This window comes from Chenopodium album, chromosome 12 (assembly GCF_948465745.1).
Source record: "Chenopodium album chromosome 12, dcCheAlbu1.1, whole genome shotgun sequence".
In the NCBI taxonomy this organism is placed as follows: Eukaryota; Viridiplantae; Streptophyta; class Magnoliopsida; order Caryophyllales; family Amaranthaceae; genus Chenopodium; species Chenopodium album.
In genome coordinates this window covers 43,854,834-43,874,950 of record NC_137845.1, presented here as the reverse complement: position 1 = coordinate 43,874,950, position 20,117 = coordinate 43,854,834, and the positions used below count along the sequence as shown (strand labels likewise).

Here is a 20,117-nt window from a genome sequence, read left to right as displayed (position 1 = left end):
TTGTATTTATCCAAATTGCTGACAATATATGAAAAAAAAAAAACGTTTATTCTTTTGTATCAATTTCGATCTTGAAAATTTGGTAAAACAAACCAAAAAAGTGGCATAAATGTTTATATTCCTTATTTATTCTGTAAGCAATGTGTAGGAAGCAAGTACAAGCAAATTAGTTGTTTTTTTTTTTTTTGCTTTGTTTTTAGTTTCCTTTATGTTTTTTCTTTAGAAGTGAACTAGCAAATTTTAGTTGTCAAGATTTTAGACTATAATACGTTGTTATTACTCATAATGTACAAGATTTATTCGACTATGCAACTCATTACCATTTGTAAACTATCTGTATTAGAATTTTAAGTCACATTATGTAGCTCATTTTAATTGATTATACTTCTTTTTTTTGTTTACATTTAAGTAATACGTAATACACTACATCATTTTAGTCTTGTACGTGTTGACAAACAAAATTAGATTATATTTAAAAAGAAAACACTAATGTTCACATTTTCAAATTAGATTATATATCATCTAATTAAATCACTTCAATGCATGAGTTTTGCAAATTGAATTGAAAATCTAATTAGTACATTTTCAAAGTTTAGTGTTAATTTTCAACATTTTGTGATACGGAGTAGCTTATAAGAGTACGAGAAAAAAATAATTGTTTTAGTGAAAAAACATCCTTAATTTTTTTTATTACCGCAACAAAAGTCCTCTTATCACACCCTTAAGAAAGAGATTACAGAAAATAAACAAACAAAATAATTTAACATCAATAAGTGGAAATGTTTTAATTAGTTTTTAGGTTTATCTTCTTGAATTTCTCGCTTATTAGTATCAAGGAGATATGTTGTGTATTAAAAACCAATGAATTAACTAATCAAGTACAATTTATTAACAAAGAGCAACAACAAAGAGTGATGACAAAGCTAAATATAGTAAATTAGTAATTAAAAGGTTTTTATCGTAAACGTTCAAAGTTGAAATGTATGACACAATGACTAAGAAAGGATAAGATTATTCAAGCTCAATGAACAAAGTAAGTAGTTTAGTCTTTTTCAATAATAGCGAGACGAGTTAATGATATTTTAAGCACCTAAATTACGGCCAAAAAATAAATAAATAGAAAAAAAAAATCAGAAATTCTGTCAACAATAACAAAGATTACGTCCACAAGTTCCACCACCATATCATCTCACATCTCCTAGCATCATCAATTCATCACCTTCTAACTTCTATTTTGCAGCACAAAACAACTCTATATAAATATATATACATATACAACAAAAATGTAGTTATAAATAAATGGTGTAAAAATATAATTTCAAAATAGTGCATGCATTGTAAAACATAATTAGTATTAATTTTTGGCAAGGACATATCCATATTGAGGGTGAGGGATAACTCAGGTGATTAGAACTTCCCTATCTCTTGCTTTCAGGTGATTTTGGGATCGATTCTCATCACTAGCCCATGTGGTTCTCTAAACACTAAAAAAACGTATCTCGTGCATTAAAATAAATACATTTTAGTTCTGATAATATATAGGTTCTATCTACATTAAATCAATTATCTAAATACTTTGTGAATTTTACAAGATTTTCCTATTTTAATTATATTGATGAACACCTAAACTAATAAAATTTCACTTCTAAAGTCCTTAATGAAAGATTTCTACAATATCATCCATCTCTACTAAATAGGTTTTATCCTCATTTTAAGCTCAAATGACTCATATGTATGTGAGGAAGTGCAATAGAGTATAAATTCAATTCTAGGGTTTTAACCATAAGATAATTGAAATATATATATATATATATATATATATATATATATATATATATATATATATATATATATATATATATATCGATCTTGGGCTTCAACCCACACGATACACTAAATTGTTTTTTTTTTTTTTTTTTTTAGTCTATACACTAAATATAAAATTTGTATTATGTATCCTTAAGATCAATAAAATTTTCCTCTCGCATATATTGCAAAGTCATTGTTAGTGAATCACGTTAGTCTACATACTCAAATTTGCTGATTATGCTTATATATCTTCATCCATCATTACGTGCACAATATTATGTAAACGTGGTGGGATATTCTTACAAAATCATATTTCGATGACATGTTAGTATTTTAAATTAATCACATAATAAATTGCATAATATAGACTTGAGAGTGGGGAGAATATGTACATCAAATTCTAGTAAATCTTAACAACATAAAATATTTTATATAAATATATGAAAGTTAAAATTAATGTTGGTTGAGAGTGGGGAGAATAGGTTGGGTTAGAGTTGGTTATAGAATAACAGCAAAGAGAAGTAGATAGATACCAAAAGTGATGGTGTGGTACGAATTAGGTTCTGTATTCACGTCTTTTTGTTCGTTTAAGTGACGGAAAAGTTGCACCCTTTGCTTTCTTATGTCTACTTCTTTCTTTCATCAACATACTATAAAAAAGAAATTAATAATTCAAAAGCTTTTTTCTAGGCAACTTTTAGACTTTAATCCAAGGATTTTAATTAAAAATATTAAAGGACTAAGTTATAATTAGCTCATGATTAGTTGTGCCTAGTACCTTCTTAAGGATTTCATCCAAGGAATTAATGCACTCCCACGTGCTATTATTCTCCTCCTATTCATTTTTATGACTCATTCTTTATTTTATTATCTTTCTTTTAGATCTCACTCTTTGTTCGATGTTGATATGCTAATAAGAGACAACATAGCAAAAATTTTAATTATGTTTTGTGGTTATATATACTATAAACACGCTTATGTGATTGGGTTAGCGATTGTAAACAAGTTGTTTGAAGGGTTAGCGATTGTAAGCAAGTTGTTTGAATCAAATTTGGCCGCATGAGATAAATTCTTGATCTTTAGTGAAATTAGTGTGAAATATATACGGAGTAAGTTAAATATTTGTAATTATGTCTACATAATATATTTAATTGTCGGGGAACCAATACAAAATATTCTTACTTGCCTTTTCATCTCAAATCTCCAAATTTAATTTTTTTGGAAAATTATGTACGATAACTAGGGTCTAAATTCTAAAAGTACTAGTGTACATCCCGTGCATGCACGGACAGTACTAAGATTTTTATTTAATTTATTAATTCAAAGATTATCATAATTAAACTTTAATGAAATTAGTTGATACATACGCCTTTTGAATTTATAGTACTAACATTAATTTTATAAGAAATTATTATGTATAATATTTAAAAAAAAAATTGATTATAGTTTAAACATTTTCTTTATTTGTTGATTAGTAGAAATTTTATAAATTATTGATTTAATTGAATAATATTTTTCCAACTTTAGATTTGTTGTAATATAAAAAGGAAATTTGTTGTTATTAATAGTTAATGAAATAGGCAATGAAATATCGTGTATGTACTTGTCCTTAAAAATGATAATTTAAGTTATGGTAAGATTTAGTAACAACCGCGGTAAAAAGAAAATTTTGGAATGTAAAATTAGGCGGGAAAATATTTTATCACAAAATGACATGTGTCATTTGAGATTCGCCTTTAGTATAGGTTTATTATTTTTATTTAATTTATTAATTCAAAGATTATCATAATTAAACTTTAAATTTATTGATACATACGCCTTTTGAATTTATAGTACTAATATTAATTTTATAAGAAATCATTATGTATAATATCTTTAAAAAAAAATTGATTGTAGTTTAAACATTTTCTTTATTTGTTGATTAGTAGAAATTTTATAAATTATTGATTTAATTGAATAATGTTTTTCCAGCTTTAGATTTGTTGTAATATAAAAAGAAAATTTATTGTTATTAATAGTTAATGAAATAGGCAATGAAATGTCGTGTATGTACTTATCCTTAAAAATGATAATTTAAGTTATGGTAAGATTTAGTAACAACTGCAGGAAAAAGAAAATTTTGGAATGTAAAATTAGGCGGGAAAATATTTTATTACAAAATGACATGTGTCATTTGAGATTCACCTTTAGTATAGGTTTATTATTATTGATTGATAAGTATTGAATTAATTATCAGAAAAATAAACACTTATCAATGGAAATTCCCCGTTTCTCATATTGAGAAACGAAATTTGTTTCTCATGGGGGCATTTTCGTAAATAAATCAACATCTTTTTCATTATTGTGGGCTTCACAATTGAATAAAATTGTTGGTTTATTTACGAAAATGACATGTGAGAAACAAATTTTGTTTTTCACTATGAGAAAGTGGGGCATCCCCTCACCTTATCAATTATTGTAATCGACTCGAACTTAGCTATGGAGAAACATAGCCAAAAACAATTTTATATCAACTTTTTTTCCCGAGTAAGGCCTTTTGTTGAATCTGGCCATTGACATTAAATTAAATTAACCTTGAATCAAACACCATTTCACGCATTATCAATTTTATTATACATTTCTAGCTATATCTAAATTAACACCAAATTAGAAGATATATTAAATTACTTCGTATTATATATAGTCCTAAGCTAGATTTTGCAAGTCTTAAAGATTTGCATATATCTGTACTTTTTAAAGTTATCTTGCGAGAATTGCGTTAAAAATGTCTTCGGAACGAACAACTCATTTTGAGGAGCTTGTGTGACAGTTGTACTACAAACATTTTGATATTGGAATTTTACTGGAATTGATTACATAATGGCTGCAACAAAATTCTGCTTTAATTTATAACACTATGGTATGGGCTTTTACGTAAAAAGGAGTGGATGATGTAGTTGTGAGACGATCATCAAGGAAATGTAGTTACTCTTGATAAGATTACAACGGCTTTTCTCATTTTTCAGTCGCCTTAGAATACTCCATTCATTTCTTAAAAATTGTTTTATTTGACTTTTATACTCTTATAAGATGTATCTTAAATCGTAATATCTTTAGTTTCATACACATAAAATTTTTAGAAAGTTGATATTGAAAATGTATACACTTAAACTGGTTTTAAAAAAAAATGTATACACTTAAAACAAATACAACAAAATCTCATATGATAAATTCATTTATAAAATGTTAATAAGAATTATGGCCGAGTCAAAACTTTAAATTTGACTTTAAAAAAAAAAAAAACAATTGGGCTATCATCCGGAGAGTGAGGGTCATCAAAATGGGTTTTGTTGATTTCCATATTAGTAAATAATCTTGAGGAAGTCTTAACGCCTAAACCGTTAGGCATTTAGCAAGGGTACATAGAAATTTTGATACAACCTCCGCTTCACACTATGTGTAACAATTGGATAATTTTTATGAGATACAAAATATTCGATTATTATATATAATGTGAAATGAAGATAGTATTTGAATTTAATACTCGTATAAAAAAGAATGGCAAAAGCATATGGATGAAAGAAAAAGGAGCATTACAAAAATGCTCTGATTAGCTTATAATACCATTGGGAGCTTTGTAGAGTACCACTGAAAATTTTTAGAGTACCTCTTGAAATATCTTTAATACCTCTACGACTCTACGAGCAGTTAATATCTTTAATACCTCTACGACTCTACGAGCAGTTACACCACATAAATGTCTAATGGTTTTATTTGACCACCCAATATCACTTCTATTGCAATTTTTTTTAATAATTACAAAATAGTGAAATACCATGTTAGACAATCATCAAATGCTTATTGGTCAGGTGCTAGATTTGCCTCATTAATTTTGGTCAATGACTTGGGCTAGTATACAAACTATGTACATTCAAATATGACCCTTAGAGATGGGTAGTGGCCAGTGGGAAACCTACTGTTACCCAAATTGGATAATGGCTTATTGGGCCAAGTTCACATAAGTCAGAAATTTAGTATTTCGTATACAACTTCATTTGACCTTTTCTCAAAAGAACAACACCCCTACCCCCACCCCCCCCCCCCCCCTCTCTCTCTCTCTCTCTCTCTCTCTCTCTCTCTCTCTCTCTCCACACACACACATCTCTATTATATTTATTTTAATTTTTCCCCAATAATTTAATCCTATAATTTTTTTAAGAAAGAACAAGTATATAAAAGTTAAAAAATGCTTCCCAAGAAAAAAAAAAAAAAAAAAAAAAAAAAAGGGTAAAAAAGCCCTTTCAAAACTAATCCATATATTGGCTAGTAGCCATAGGTAATGGGTATATATATTGTTGTAAACTTGTAAATATAGTGTAAAAACTACCCAAAACCTATCACCTTTTGCTGGAGAAAAGGGGTAGTTTAGTATAAATAAAAGGAAAAATACATTTTAATAATCCCAATTATTATGGGCAATTTACTTTTAATAATCACAACTAAGGTTTATTATCTAAAAATCTTAACTATGATAGGGCCAGTTTGCCTCCAATGGTCTCAATGACCACCTACTGAAAAAGTTTCTTTTTCACTTCTTTTTAATTGCCATGTGTCAACACGTAAATGGTCCAAAATTTAAAAAAAAATAAAAAATTAAAAAAGACTAAAAATTTCAGCCACCCTTTCCCTCCTTCTAACCTCGCCGGAGCCCTAACCCCACCCCTAACCTCGCTGGAAACCGGCCGACCAACCCCCCACAACCACCTTGGCCGGTCGACCTCTGTCACCCATTTCCAACCCACAAAACTAACCACCCAGCTCACCTCGACCCCCAAAACCACCGAAAATAAAAGTGAAGCTCCCACCACGAACGACGAATGCTCATTGAGTTCGATTTCGGCGCAATTGAATTCACAAAATGCGACCTAAAATCCGCCTCAAGGACGATGAAGAATTGAAATCGCAGCAATGGTGGGCGGAAGAGGAAGAAAGAGAAAATGTAGGAGGGAGAAAATTGAGGCTTAGGGGGTTTAGGTGGGTGATTTCGAGGGTCGGGAATGGATGCTAGAGGACGGTCGGCCATTTTCGGTGGTTAAGGGGGTTGGCCGACCTTTTTTTGGCGAGGTTAGGGGGTGAAATTAGGATTTCGGCGAAGTTAGGGTAGGTGTGGTGGAGGAAGTGCAGCATGATGGGCTGCTGTTGGGATTTGGTGGGAGCAGGGGATGGTGATGTAGGTTATTTGGTGCGGTGTAGGTTGAGACTTGGAGTGGTGGAGGTTAAGGGGTCAGCAATCTGGGTTTTTTTTTTCCTTTTTTTTTTTAAAAAAAATTTTGGACCAATTATGTGTTGACACGTGTCATGGTAACATGTTATAACTAGTCGTTTACTTAGTGTTGACCGGTTGGGACTATTGGAGGCAAACACATATCATAGTTGGGATTATTAAATAATAAACCTTAGTTGGGATTATTTAAAGTAAATCGTCCATAATTGAGATTATTAAAGTGTATTTTTCTTTAATAAATTGTTTCCATGCTGTCAAAAGAGCAAAACAAATTACTATCTAAAAAGGGTTTGTATCCTGATAGGTTTACATAAAATGATCCAACGAAACAACATAATTTGCTGCTCGATTGCTTTATCAATAAATGTGATTGAACTTCACATACAGGAATTGACGAAGGAACTCGTTGACATACACCATTAAAAGTTGAATCTTTTAGGGGCACTGAGCTTTACCTTGCTAAATTTAAAACAAATTATCACCTTCAATTAATGTTAACTTATGGGCATGGGCCAGAAGGAGCTAATTCCAAAGAGTCATAGCTTCGGCAATTAGGGGAGAAGTCGTTCTTAAACTAAACATGCGGCTACCAAATAGATATTGTTGCCAAGGTGATCTCTAATAACAAAGTCTACAACACCTGACCTATTTCAAATTGATCCATCAAAATTAATTTTAACACCACCAACGGGAGTAGGGGACCAAGCTACATGAATGACATTAATCGAAGGATTGACAAAGATAAGAGTAGTCTCAAGAGAGTCTAAATAAGTCCTAATTGTCCATTCAAAACAAAATTTCTGAACTCGGGATAGAGTATACAAGGAAGAAACAGACATATCATTTTATAGAAATTTGTCAAAGTTTTAAACAACAAAAAAATACCAATATCAAGGGGAAACGATCCCAACTAGTTGATAGTAGTTTCATGTTTCCAGAATGTTTGAACAAGATTTCAGAAATAGAAAAGGTGATCTCGAGTCTTAGTACAAAGCTGACAAAAAGGATATAAAATTAGAACATTAATATGATGGTGAGCCAGATTAGCCCGTGTGGAAAGGGCAATACTCCGTATGTAATAATTGCAATTGCCATACAAACTCGATCTATATGTCCTGGTAATGTTTTATAGTTTTTAGTATGCATATTTTATCTATTATTAAGAGTCTCTTTTTCAACTTTTATCCAAAACATTCCAAACTCTATTCCTCAACTTTTGTTAACTTAACTTTAAAAAAAAAAAAAAAAAAAAAAAAAAAAAAAAAAAAAAAAAAAAATCTATCAATTTCCATTGTAACTTCCTATCCTATAACTTCCATTAAACAAATTCAATAACTTCCATAATCGTATTTGCAAAAATAATAAAACTCCGTAATACTGTAGTAATAAAATAAAAAATAAAAATTCAATAGTATGGAACAATTGTTTTACATCCTAGGTATTTGCGTAGAACGCCTCTTGCACATTACTTATATGGTAGTCTAAGTGCCATCTAAGCAGTGTTGTAACTAGTATCATTATATAAGTTCAACCAGTTTTTTTCTAGAGTTTTGCTCCTTTATTTATAATTACAATTCATCAAAGCATTGTTCAAAACTATTTGGGATATTACAAATTGTCAATTTCAACATTCAAACTTAGGCAATGCATGAAAAGGCTTAAATTTAGATGGACAGCAATAATAATGGTCAAACAAAGGCTGATCTAAAACATGCTTACCAACAATGTGTTGTTTTAACTAAATTTAGCTGAATATAGCAAAATTTTAGAGTCGTTTATATAAAGAAATCATAGTACAAGAAAAATAAATAGCAAATGAAGCTATTTCAACCATCCTTGCCTCATTTACGGGTAAAAAAAATCCTATGCCATCAACGATGAAGTCGTCTCTTCTAGGCAACATTTTGGCCGTGTTATTTCTTGTGGTGTTTGTCTCTAATGTTCATGCCAAGAGGCCAAACTTCCGGCCTGGTCCGTGGAGAATCGGTAGGGCTACCTTTTACGGTAGCCCAGATGGCTCGGGAACTTTTGGTAATTAGTTCTTCATATTATTACTTCTTCCATCTCTATAAGTTATTCTATTTAAACAATAATTGTTTTACAAAAGGTTCCAAAGCTAAGCATGAAGTTTTTATAGAGAACGGAAGGATTATTTTAATAGTCTCGTCATTATTGTTATTGTTTATAAATTATATAGTTCCTCCGCTCTTTTAATATTGCATGGGTTGGAGATAAATTTTTTGATAATGGGATAAAAAAAAAAGAGAGAGAGAGAAAGGTAAAAGTACAAATTTGCCCATGTGATTTGTAAATATAACTATAAAGAATCAAGTGTTAAAAGGTGGAGTATATAAGGTATTTGTAGTGTGAACACAAGTATTTTCTTTTTAAAAATGGATATGTTAGTTGCAATATTTGTGAAACTTCCTTAAAAGGTAAGTGATGCAATATTTAAAAAACGGAGGAAGTAGTTAGATTCCGTTGAGTACAAAAATATGCATGTGTGTTCATAGATTGCGCATGCAAGGTGAATTTAGATAGCTATATGAGAATGAACAACCTTTTTCTATGAAAATATGTGTTACATGAAATTCTCTCTCTCTTTAAAATGAAAAATGAAATGTTAAGCATTAATTCAATATGACATTATTATTGATGTTTCAGAATAAAAGATTATAGAGGAAATGTTAACAATTATTTTTTCAAAAGGAACATAAGTCAAGTATGATTTTTCCTAAATGGAACATAACTTGTACTATATAATAAGGCTATTGTTCCTAATAATGTTAACAATTTAATTTTTCAAAAAGGAACATAACTCACGTAAGATGATATTATTTGTCCCACATCAAATAAGTAGAGGAAAAAATATAAACACCTAAAATTAGTAAGCTATTACTCTCATTATAAATTGGTTTTAGGAAAAATCATATTGGACTTGTATGTGGTCAAACTCTCCTCCGATATGAATTTATACATGGTCAATAAGATCTATCAATATTATTTTAAAATTTAATTCTAGGAGTGAGCGTATCTGCATAGAGTATATGAAAGTTGATCAAGTTAATTTGAATGTAAACAGAAGGAGCGTGTGGATATGGAGATATAACAACCAAAGAAGGCAAAGGGGGGTTTGGAGTGCAAACTGCAGCTATAAGCACAGCATTGTTCAACAATGGAGCAGCTTGTGGCTCTTGTTATGAGCTCAGTTGTGAAGAGCCTGCAAAGGGCTGCAAAGCTGGTGCATCCACCATCACCATAACCGGCAACAACTGGTGCCCTGACGGAGGGTGGTGCAGCCCTCCCCAGGAGCATTTTGATCTCACTCAACCAGCCTTTCTTCAAATTGGTGAGTACAAGGCTGGCGTTGTCCCAATTAAATATCGCAGGTTTGTAACTCATGAAGTACTCTGTTTGTTTCGGAATTATTTGTCACACTATCCTAAATCCTAAGAATCCTAACTCCTCATACGCTGCATTTTTGCTGAGTCGCTATTCATGAAGCAATGAGCTAGGAAGTGATTTACAAAACTTCAAAAGAAATCAATCTGCTTGAGAACTTTCAAACACTGGCTTTATTTTCATAAAATATAAATTATTTTCTACTTTATTTAGCTCGTAAAGCTGCAAAGTTGATACATGACTTACCACAATTTTTTTTTTTTTTTTTCCTTCCATATTGCAAAACTAATGAAACAGAGAATCAGAGTAACTGAATCGGATGTTTATGCATGACATGCAGGGTTCCATGCATAAGAACAGGAGGAATCCGTTTCAGCATATCTCCGCATTCAAACCCGTACTACCTGCTGGTGTTGATATGGAATGTCGCAGATGCAGGAGATGTAGAAAGCGTAATGATAAAGGGAGATAAGGGTAAGCCATTTAAACCAATGAAGCGCAACTGGGGCCAAAACTGGGAGAGCGATGACAATTACGTAGGGCAATCAATTACCTTCAGAGTCAGAACCAGCGATGGCAAGAAGTCTACTTCATGGCATGTTGTCCCAAACACTTGGCAGTTTGGTCAGACATACGAAGGCAAGAACTTCAGATAAATTTTGCCGAAGCTTACGCTCTTCACCAGCTAACACCAAATTCCTTCTGAAGTTTGACGCTGATATATAATCACTAGTTTATCTGCTCTAAAGTTATAATTTTGCATGCAAAATTTAAATAAATAAAGAAAAAAGAAAAAGGGAAAAAATATATGCTCTATTTAGCACCAAAACTCTTCAATATCTCAATATATACACGATGACGTGAATTCATGTAGTGAGAAACTGAGAAAGCAAAAACTGAATATAAATAAAACTCAGGCTAGAAGAAGAATATTTGCGCATATACTTATGCAGTACTTCAATTCTGTGTCACTCGCATTACTCCATTTTGAGGGTGATTTCCTCTAAACACATATGCAGGTGAATAGATTTGTCCTTTGTGTATTATAAGCACAAATCCCACAAGTCCGATTGCCATGCAAGCCTTAAACCTCCCAGTACAATATGTATGGTATCAAACTCAATGTTGACCAAAAACCCACCAAATCATCAGTGCCAAGTTCAATTTTCCGTCTTCTTTAACATCACATCAGAATACCGTACAAAGAGATGTCTTCAGTTCATAACATTCCCCATACAGCATAGGATAGCCCTAAGAATACTTGAATGTTCAGAGGGGCATGCGGTTAACTTACCTTGCACAAATGCATTCGCTACTTTTCTACCGGACTTTATCCTGCCCTTATCGCACAACAGTCCAAGCATGCCCATCACTTCCCTGTTTCTGCTTCTTTTTTCTCTTCCGTTCCTCTCTCGTGTCTGTTTTTCCAGTATTTCGTTTTGCAAGTCGTGAACGGATTTCCAGCAACTTTGATTTAGCATCACGGAAAGGTGCATCAGACTTCATAGCCATTAGTTGCTGAAATAGCACATGAAAGAATTAGTTTCCTTGCTTGACATGCTTATTGCACAAGTGTCAGCATAATGGTGACCTCAATAGATAAGATTGCGAATATACATACCTTGAGATGGTCCATTGCAGCAAGGTTAAAGCCAAGAGTATCTTTGCAATCCTGATACATAAATTAGATATTGATAAGCATCATTTACTAAGAAGAAACAAATAACCAGATTATCTAAAACTCTCAATGTCCAAATACCATAGAAAGGGCAAGCTGATAGCTCCGCATATACAAAGGTGCCAAATGGATTATTTGGGTGATGAGTCTTTCAGTTCGGGCTGAGACAGGTCACGCTGGGTCGGGTCATATACAGGTCTATAGTAAATTAGTTAATCATAAAAAGTAACATCTTAATCCCTTTTTTTTTTCGGGTCAAGTTGGTCGATTTCAGGTTAAGTTCAGGTCTGGGTCAGGTTGGTTTGCTATGTCAGGGATGCATAGGAAACGACGGTGGTATGCAAGCCTGAGGGAAAGGGGGAAGCCTCGCCTCCTGAAACAGGCATCATAAAAGTTCCTAAAACACTCAAAAGTCACTATACTGCTCAACTTGGCTACAAGCAGCACATATACAAGGTTGGAACTCAATGGCTATGCAAATTTTTGATAACTTTACCACCCAAGTTAGGTGACCAGGACTGAGTTTATTCATCAACAATCAGTAGTTAAACTATAATGTGTACATACTTGAGTACAAATACATGAACAGAATGAAAATAAGAAGAGCAAGCTAAGAGCCCACTAAAATAACACATTAATAAAAGCTTGCAGGAATCAACAGTATTAGATCATAGGATACCTTCACTCTTGAATGCAGGACATCTTTAAGAACAGTCAACACTGGTCTTGCAGAAGGTGTGCTTATTAACTGATGATAATGCGTCTGCAGCAATACTACTGCTACCCTGCAAATGAGCTCAACCTGCATTTGCAATTTGTGGCGTCAATGTTTGATCCTCAATATTGACTTCCAATGTGCACCTCCTCACAGAAAGAGGTTAACAACAAACAGAGAAAAATACTTCCAAAGTTCCAAGATGCATGATTACATTCCAAGTATCATCAAGTACATTAAGATTAAAGAGTATATGTGCTTGTGTGTGTGTGACTGTGTGTGTGTGACTGTGTGTGAAGAGAAAAGGAAGAAATATTTGTTTACTGGGCACTTAACATGATCACAAGACTTAATATCTTCTTTTATACCTTTGGTGTCCTCTTTTCTTCACAATGATGAATTTGATGGGGTTAAACAATCAATGAACATTAAGGAAATATAATCAATACTCCATATCTAAAAAAAATTAAATAAGGAAATCTGTACAAAATTTTCATAAACTTAGAAACAGAAGATATTGTCAATAACCTTGTTTGACATATACATGTACAACGTGCAAAAACAAAAATACAACTAGGCAGTTAAATACACATTAGCAGAAAAACAATGAGCAACCACAGATTAACATTTAATATTAGCAAAAAAATGTTCTTCGCCTTTTTCTGACTGTTTAAGTCTACAAAATGGGCAAAAATGACCCAAGAAACTAAAATGTGCATAAATGACCCAAGAAACAAAGAACATTCAATAAAATGAGATATAAACAATCTAATAGGAATGTATCAGTATGAATGAGATCTGACCTTCTCAGAATTTGAGGTCCAATTTTTCAAATATGAAAGCAGTTTTAGAGCATCAGAAAATGGTATTGCCTGCAATCAATTCAAAAAGAAGGTTAAGAAAACCATATACCCACTGGCAGAATCCAACAACCGCAAACTTTGGTGAAGGGGAAAATATTCAACATCAGAATATAAACTGCAGATCTGAAAGTTAATCAGAAGTGTCCGTACAAGTAAAGTCTGCTCCAGATCATTGGGCCGGACATTTGAAATTGAGCGAAGAACATAATCAGAGGGTGAAAGTCCAAGCATAAGTATGTTCGGCTGAAACCTGGCCATTTCCCCCCTTGTTTTCTCCTCCTGTACATCACAATTTAATAAATCAAATGACTTAATTTCAATTTTTCCTGAAATTCTGTATAAATTCACTCACTAATACACATGGGAAAGAAAAATACAAAGAAGACAATTAACTTAGGAAGAAAAAGACATTTGACATTGTAAATTTTGGCATAGCCAGTGAACCAACCATGCAAATGTTTTGCAAGGCAAGATTCTATGTACTTTGAATGATCATTATGCAAATTAATCAACATATCATTGACAGTACAATTACCTTATATTCAGCAATACGCTTCGTTTCAGCTTCTGCCAAATCCAGTGCTTCAATAATCAAGTCAGTTGCAGTTAAGGTTTCCTGAGTTTTCTTTCCTGCTGATGCCACAGCACCCTCCTCAGGAAGCTCGTCCTTCGGGGCATGTCTATTTTCAAATGCACCGTCAAGATCAGCCTCAAACATCTCCTCCAACCTTTTTTCTTTCTCTTCCTACAAAAGATGTTGATGACAGTTAAATTAATAAAAAGAAACTAAAAGCTTTCCAGAAGCCTCATCATCAGACAAAGTGGCCAATATGGAGGAGTACCTCAATGAAAAATGGTTCATCAGTGCGATCCCAACGCCTTATGGACCTATCATGAGATCCCGTGACAATAAAATCACCACGACTACTGAGTGCTAGACACCATATCTCAGCATGATGTCCTTCAACAGTTAAAAGCAATTCAAACTTATCAGCATCCCAGTACTTCAAAAGCCGGTCCTTCCCAACACTAAATACATAGTGAGTATTAGGAACAAACTTCACATCCATGACACTGCCACAGGAAAAAGAGACTCACTAGTCAAGTAAAGCACCAGGGAATTATAAAATGCCTTTTGTGTTTTGTCAAAATAGGCTAAGATAAGTACCTATCAGCATGGGCAAAGATCGATTTATGGCAGTCACCAAAGTCCAAACCCCAAATCTTTAGATTTTTGTCTGCAGACCCCGTAACTATCAGATCCCCATCAGATGATATATCCATACATAATACAGGCAATTTGTGACCATATAGTGTAAGGAAGAATTTCAGTGTATCCGCAAAGAAGACCTAGAAAATTTCACACATCAGAAAATATAACAAACGACTAATAAGGCAAGGAAGGCCTCATAAAAATAAAGGGGTGATCATATCAAATGAGAAATCAGTAGATAACGTGAAAGCACAGAAGATGCAAAGATGCTATCAAATTTTACACCCTATTCGATAAGCAATGTAAAAATAACTATGTAAGCTTGCACTTAGAAATACAAGCAGATAAAAGAGTCAGGACAAACTGACCTTTACTGTGCAATCCAACAACGCAACAGCAATATACTTTGCATCTGGGCTCAGTGCAATCTTCAAAACATCATCATTCATTTTCATTGTCCTCACATTAGACACTGTTAAGCGCTCCAAGTCCTATGAGTAAGAATAGCAACTTCTTTATACAAACAAGAAAAGAGGCAGCTTGGTTTGCACAAATATATACACTACAGGGTAACTTATTCAGTCGCAGATCACATGTTTGTAATAACAAATAAAATTATACGCGAGAACAGCAAAAACAAACATACTGAATATTTATCCAAAGGTCCTATTACACCTAAAGTTCTTATCAAGATAACAACTGACAATCACGATGGGCAAGATGAAATTTTAAGGTAAGAATGGAAAAGATGAAGAGCACAGGGAACTCACGTGACCAGACTTCTTCAATCGGCGATACTCCCAGAACTTAACCTCATGGTCTGCACTACCAGTAACAAAACCAGTTTTGTCGGGCATGCTAGCAATTGAATGAATAGAGCCTCCATGAGCCTCCACTACCTCCACACATGTAGCACTGGGAACATCTATGATTTCAATCTTTCCACCTTTAGTCCCAACAAGTGCATACTTGTTCTGGTCACCAGAAACAAACATGCTGCACAGTCCATAGCCAGAATCAATAGTTCGAAGACAGTTACAGGTACTGGGATTCCAAATCTTCACTGCATTGTGACTTGTTGACAGTAAAAGAGAGTTATCCGGGCTGAGACTAAGACTTCTAACATCAGAACGATGACCTTGGAGCTCAATAGCCAGTGTCTGTGTACTTGAATCACTTCCTATGGAATATATTTCTACAGAATTATTGTTCAGTGACAAGGCTAATGTGGCCAAGGAGTTCTTTGGATTGATTGGACAGAAAGAGGTGGAACAAATCTTCTTTCCAGACCTTACTATTTGAAGAAGCTTAAAGACATCAGAGACTACAATAGTTGGACTGCTCTCCTCTAGAGAAGTGTGTTTTCCATCTCCAATATCTGTACCCTCAGCCACATTTTTGGAGGGATCTTTTTCTTTCTTCTCTTTCTTGTCTTTCTTCTCCTTCTTTCTATGAACTCTGCGCTTAGCTTTGCGCTTGGACTCAGCCTCATCTAACATACGGAATATCTCCACTGTCTTACCTGCCACTTGACATGCTAAAAGGTTACCAAGCTTATTAAATCTTAAATTTGCAACTCGGTCTTTGGTCTGCCTCGGAATTTCACCAAAGTACTTCAGGACTTCCCACTTGTTACGAGCTGATGAAAGATCGTTGTCTACAGAATCCTTATGATCAGAACTACCTATTTCTCCATCTCCCAAATCATGCTTGGTTACAGTGTAAAATCGAAGTTCAAGGTCTGCCGAGCCTGTTACCACATATCTCTCCTCTGGATCACTATCTATAGACCAAATCTCACTATGATGACCACTAACTATTTGCATACAATGTTGGGTCTCAGTATCCCAAACTCTAACAAACTTGTCCTTTGAGGAGCTGACTAGCTTTTTTCCAGAATCGAGAAAAAGCAGATCTGTCACCTAAACATTGTAACACCAACAGGGTAAATACATGAACATCAATGCTTACAGAGACTATCAAACGACAAAAAGCATAACATTTCTCAAAAGAAATCAAATGAACAAACATAAGCCAGTATCAATCCTATAATAATAGATAAAAGAGTGATGTACAAACTTGATCACGGTGCCCACGAAGACGATAAAGGCCAGTCTCGCCAACCACATCCCACAAGATAATATCATTATCTTTTCCACCAGACGCTAACATCGATCCAATCTTATTGTAACGAAGTGCAGTAACAGCTCCTTTATGTCCATTCAATGTTGTTTCACATGTTCCCTTACTCAAATCCCATATTCTTATACTGCCATCAGCATGCCCAACTGCCACCTGAAAGAACAAAAACTATCAAAAATGAAGAACAACCAGAGCAAACCTATCAAATCAGCATTAGCTAAACACATTCATTTTCTCCCCCTCCCCACAAAGGATATAGAAACCGATTAATACCCATCAACGATTTCAAATTCCATCCTGTTCCTGACTTCTGTTCAACCTTCTTATACCTTATTGACATCAATATCATACTAGCAAGACATAGCTCCTACATACATACTTAGTATTTTTTATAAACTGGAAAAACCCACCACATTCGATTAATTAACAACAAAATATCATCTTACAGCAACTCAAATAAAATACCCATTTCTTCCAACAACAAACCCAATTCAAATGCAATAACATTTCCCCAATAAAACACCATTTCTGAAAAACAAACTGAACAACAAATCATCAAATAACTCAACCCAGATAACATTTCTCTCAAATCCACCAAAACCCAATTCAAAAACACAATCAAATTGATAAACAAAGAGAAAGAAAGAGGGTAATTACCAATGCGGAAGCCGGGGAGGCGACAATAGAGGTGACAGCAAGAGAAGGACCAGGAGAAGAAGCAGAAGGAGAGAGTGTCTTGGAGCAAACACCTTGACGAACCTGCCAAACACCTACCTTCTCAAGAGCAGGAGAGAGAAGGAACTTGCCGGAGCTGTCGTAGCTAATGTTGGACTCCAATGAAGCAATCACCCCGAAAGTTGCCGCTGGTTCATAGCGAAGGTACGACTTCACCATTTTTTCCGGCGAGTAAAGAAAGGGTTTTTGGGTTCAAGCTTTGCTTGTCGGCCCTTCTCTGTTTGTATGTTCTGAATTTGACAAAAATTGAATGTTTATGTAAAATTCAAGGGTTTTAGACTTTTAGGGGTTTTGCGTTTAATAACATCCGATATATTAGTGTAAATCGGTGCTCCAAACGGAAACAATTTTGTTTTCATTTTGATTCACACGTGCCAGGCTTTATCCATGTATTTGATTCTTTATCACTGTGTGTATGTATTTGATTTTTTATTACCGTATGTATTTGATTCTTTATTACTATATGTATTGGATTCTTTGTATTGGGTTGTGTCATATCCTTGGGGATGCATTGCAAGCATCACTTTTCAATGGAAAGTCATAGTTAAAGTTGTGGTCACAATTTATTCAATGTATTCAAAGTTTAGGTTTTGAATATGGTAGTGCTTTTTGTGTGTGTTAACTAGTAGGCAGTGCTCTGTGCTCTGTGCTCTGTGTGGTAGATGTTAGGGCATGCAATATGTGTATGATTTAGATGGTAGGGCAGATGGCTATGCAAGGTGTGTGTTTTTTATATGGTAGGGCAGGGTAGTGTGTGTTTGTGTGTCTGTGTGTGTTAGTGGGCTGTGTAGGGGCATTGTGGGGAGGGATATAAGTATTAATTAACTTTTGCATGTTTGGCTTATGTGTTGTTGCTTTGTTACAAACACTCTCTCAACCAAACTCTTGTTTCATGGTAGTGGCTGTAGTTTTTATTTGTTTGAATAAATATTTGAATTAATTTACTCGTTGAAGATTAATGTTGGTGAAGAGTCATACAAGACTCCAACCAAAAGAAAGAGTCGTGTGGCTACAAGCTTCGAGATCGAAGAGTTTGCAAATGTAGAGGCTTCCCTTCTCCACCTAAACCAGGAATGATCTTTGATAGTTGGAAAAATATAGACTCATATTTTAGGGATTATGAGAAACAAGAAGGTTTCGGTGTAGTGCGTTCAAGTGGAGCCACAATAGGGAAAGGATCTAATGCCAAGGACAAGCGGAGTGTGACATGGACTTGTGAATATTATGGTATACCTGGTAGGAGAAGCAAGAAAACTGATGTCACGCTTTGTTCCAAATTCACAAATATGTGACGAAGTTTGCGTAAAACGAAAAAGCAAAAAAGTGCAATGCCTGGTGAAATTATGCGCAAATTTGAACGAAGGTGGTGATTAGGTAATTGATTCAGTCATTCTAGAACATAAAGGTCACTTGCCAACACCGGGGAAGTCCAAGAACATCACTAAGTTTAGGAAGAAGTTCTAAACCAACAACTCGCACATTCTTAAACAAGTATTCAATGACCGCAAGGCGGGTGTTCCCATTGCAAAGATATACAATTGTATGGCCCGTCAAAGGAATGGCTGAGAGGAGATGCAATTTACTCAAAAGGATTTGCATGATGAGGTTGCAAAGCAAAGGAAAATATTATTTGAGGAAGGTGATGCAAAGGCAATGTTTTCTTACTTCAAAAGAATGGTGGATGATAACCCACTATTTTTCCATACCCATCGTGTGGATGATATGTGTAGGCTCCAAGATGTATTGTGGGTTGATGCTAGGAGCCAAGTTGCATACAAGGAGTTTGGAGATGTCGTATGTTTTGATTAAACTTACTTGACCAATGAGTATAAGCTCCTATTTTGTAATTTTGTGGGGGTGAACCATCACGGTCAAACCGTCTTGTTCGGATGTGCTCTGGTGTCCCGTGAGACTGCAGAAATGTTTGAATGGGTATTCTCCAATTGGTTGGGGTGTATGGGTGAAAAACAGCCTGTTGAGATCTTAACGGATCAAAATCCGGCAATGAGGAAAGCATTGAAAGTGACTATGAAAGGAACCATTCATCGATGGTGTATTCGGCACATCACCCAAAAATTTGCCAAGAAGCTTGGGAAGCTAAGTAATTACACTGAAATTCATGATGATCTCGAGAATGCAATTTATGATAGTCTTGATTGTGAAAAGTTTGAGGCTAATTGGCCTAAAGTAATCAAGAAGCATGAAATTGAAGATGATGAATGGCTTGAAGGCATCTTCTTTATTCGTTATAAATAGAATCACAGTTGTTCTACTGTTGTTATATTGTAGTTGCTAAT

General features: G+C 34.1%; 3 protein-coding genes across 3 annotated transcripts; 2 read left to right on the top strand and 1 right to left on the bottom strand.

Moving 5' to 3' along the window:
- The first annotated feature begins 8,949 nt into the window (after positions 1–8,949).
- On the top strand, positions 8,950–11,144 carry LOC145571209 (expansin-A32-like). Its single transcript, XM_081630279.1, has 3 exons — positions 8,950–9,103; positions 10,155–10,461; positions 10,815–11,144. Exons 1-3 carry the CDS (start codon positions 8,950–8,952, stop codon positions 11,128–11,130), a joined length of 777 nt encoding a protein of 258 aa, XP_081486405.1. The 3' UTR covers positions 11,131–11,144.
- Positions 11,145–11,272: 128 nt separating this feature from the next.
- Positions 11,273–18,104, bottom strand: LOC145570545 (uncharacterized). The gene is made up of 12 exons (XM_081629668.1): positions 17,743–18,104; positions 17,023–17,238; positions 15,714–16,865; positions 15,312–15,434; positions 14,899–15,080; positions 14,573–14,804; positions 14,266–14,475; positions 13,881–14,009; positions 13,671–13,739; positions 12,832–12,954; positions 12,096–12,146; positions 11,273–11,992 (listed from the first exon to the last, which is right to left on the bottom strand). Exons 1-12 carry the CDS (start codon positions 17,977–17,979, stop codon positions 11,816–11,818), a joined length of 2,901 nt encoding a protein of 966 aa, XP_081485794.1. The 5' UTR covers positions 17,980–18,104; the 3' UTR covers positions 11,273–11,815.
- A 1,288-nt stretch (positions 18,105–19,392) lies between these two features.
- Positions 19,393–20,076, top strand: LOC145571208 (protein FAR1-RELATED SEQUENCE 1-like). Its single transcript, XM_081630278.1, has 2 exons — positions 19,393–19,614; positions 19,792–20,076. The coding sequence occupies exons 1-2, from the start codon at positions 19,393–19,395 to the stop codon at positions 20,074–20,076; spliced, it is 507 nt and encodes a 168-aa protein (XP_081486404.1).
- Positions 20,077–20,117: the final 41 nt, after the last annotated feature.

What these genes read in the sequence shown, in the direction of transcription:
- LOC145571209 (XM_081630279.1), top strand. Translation starts at nt 8,950, where the DNA reads ATGAAGTCGTCTCTTCTAGGCAACATTTTGGCCGTGTTATTTCTTGTG. An exon ending in AGATGGCTCGGGAACTTTTG is followed by an intron (nt 9,104 to 10,154) that starts GTAATTAGTTCT and finishes GAATGTAAACAG; the next exon opens with AAGGAGCGTGTGGATATGGA. An exon ending in GTCCCAATTAAATATCGCAG is followed by an intron (nt 10,462 to 10,814) that starts GTTTGTAACTCA and finishes CATGACATGCAG; the next exon opens with GGTTCCATGCATAAGAACAG.
- LOC145570545 (XM_081629668.1), bottom strand. Translation starts at nt 17,979, where the DNA reads ATGGTGAAGTCGTACCTTCGCTATGAACCAGCGGCAACTTTCGGGGTG. An exon ending in TTCGTGGGCACCGTGATCAA is followed by an intron (nt 16,866 to 17,022) that starts GTTTGTACATCA and finishes TACAATGTTTAG; the next exon opens with GTGACAGATCTGCTTTTTCT. An exon ending in GATTGAAGAAGTCTGGTCAC is followed by an intron (nt 15,435 to 15,713) that starts GTGAGTTCCCTG and finishes TCTTACTCATAG; the next exon opens with GACTTGGAGCGCTTAACAGT.
- LOC145571208 (XM_081630278.1), top strand. Translation starts at nt 19,393, where the DNA reads ATGCAATTTACTCAAAAGGATTTGCATGATGAGGTTGCAAAGCAAAGG. An exon ending in ACAAGGAGTTTGGAGATGTC is followed by an intron (nt 19,615 to 19,791) that starts GTATGTTTTGAT and finishes GGTGAAAAACAG; the next exon opens with CCTGTTGAGATCTTAACGGA.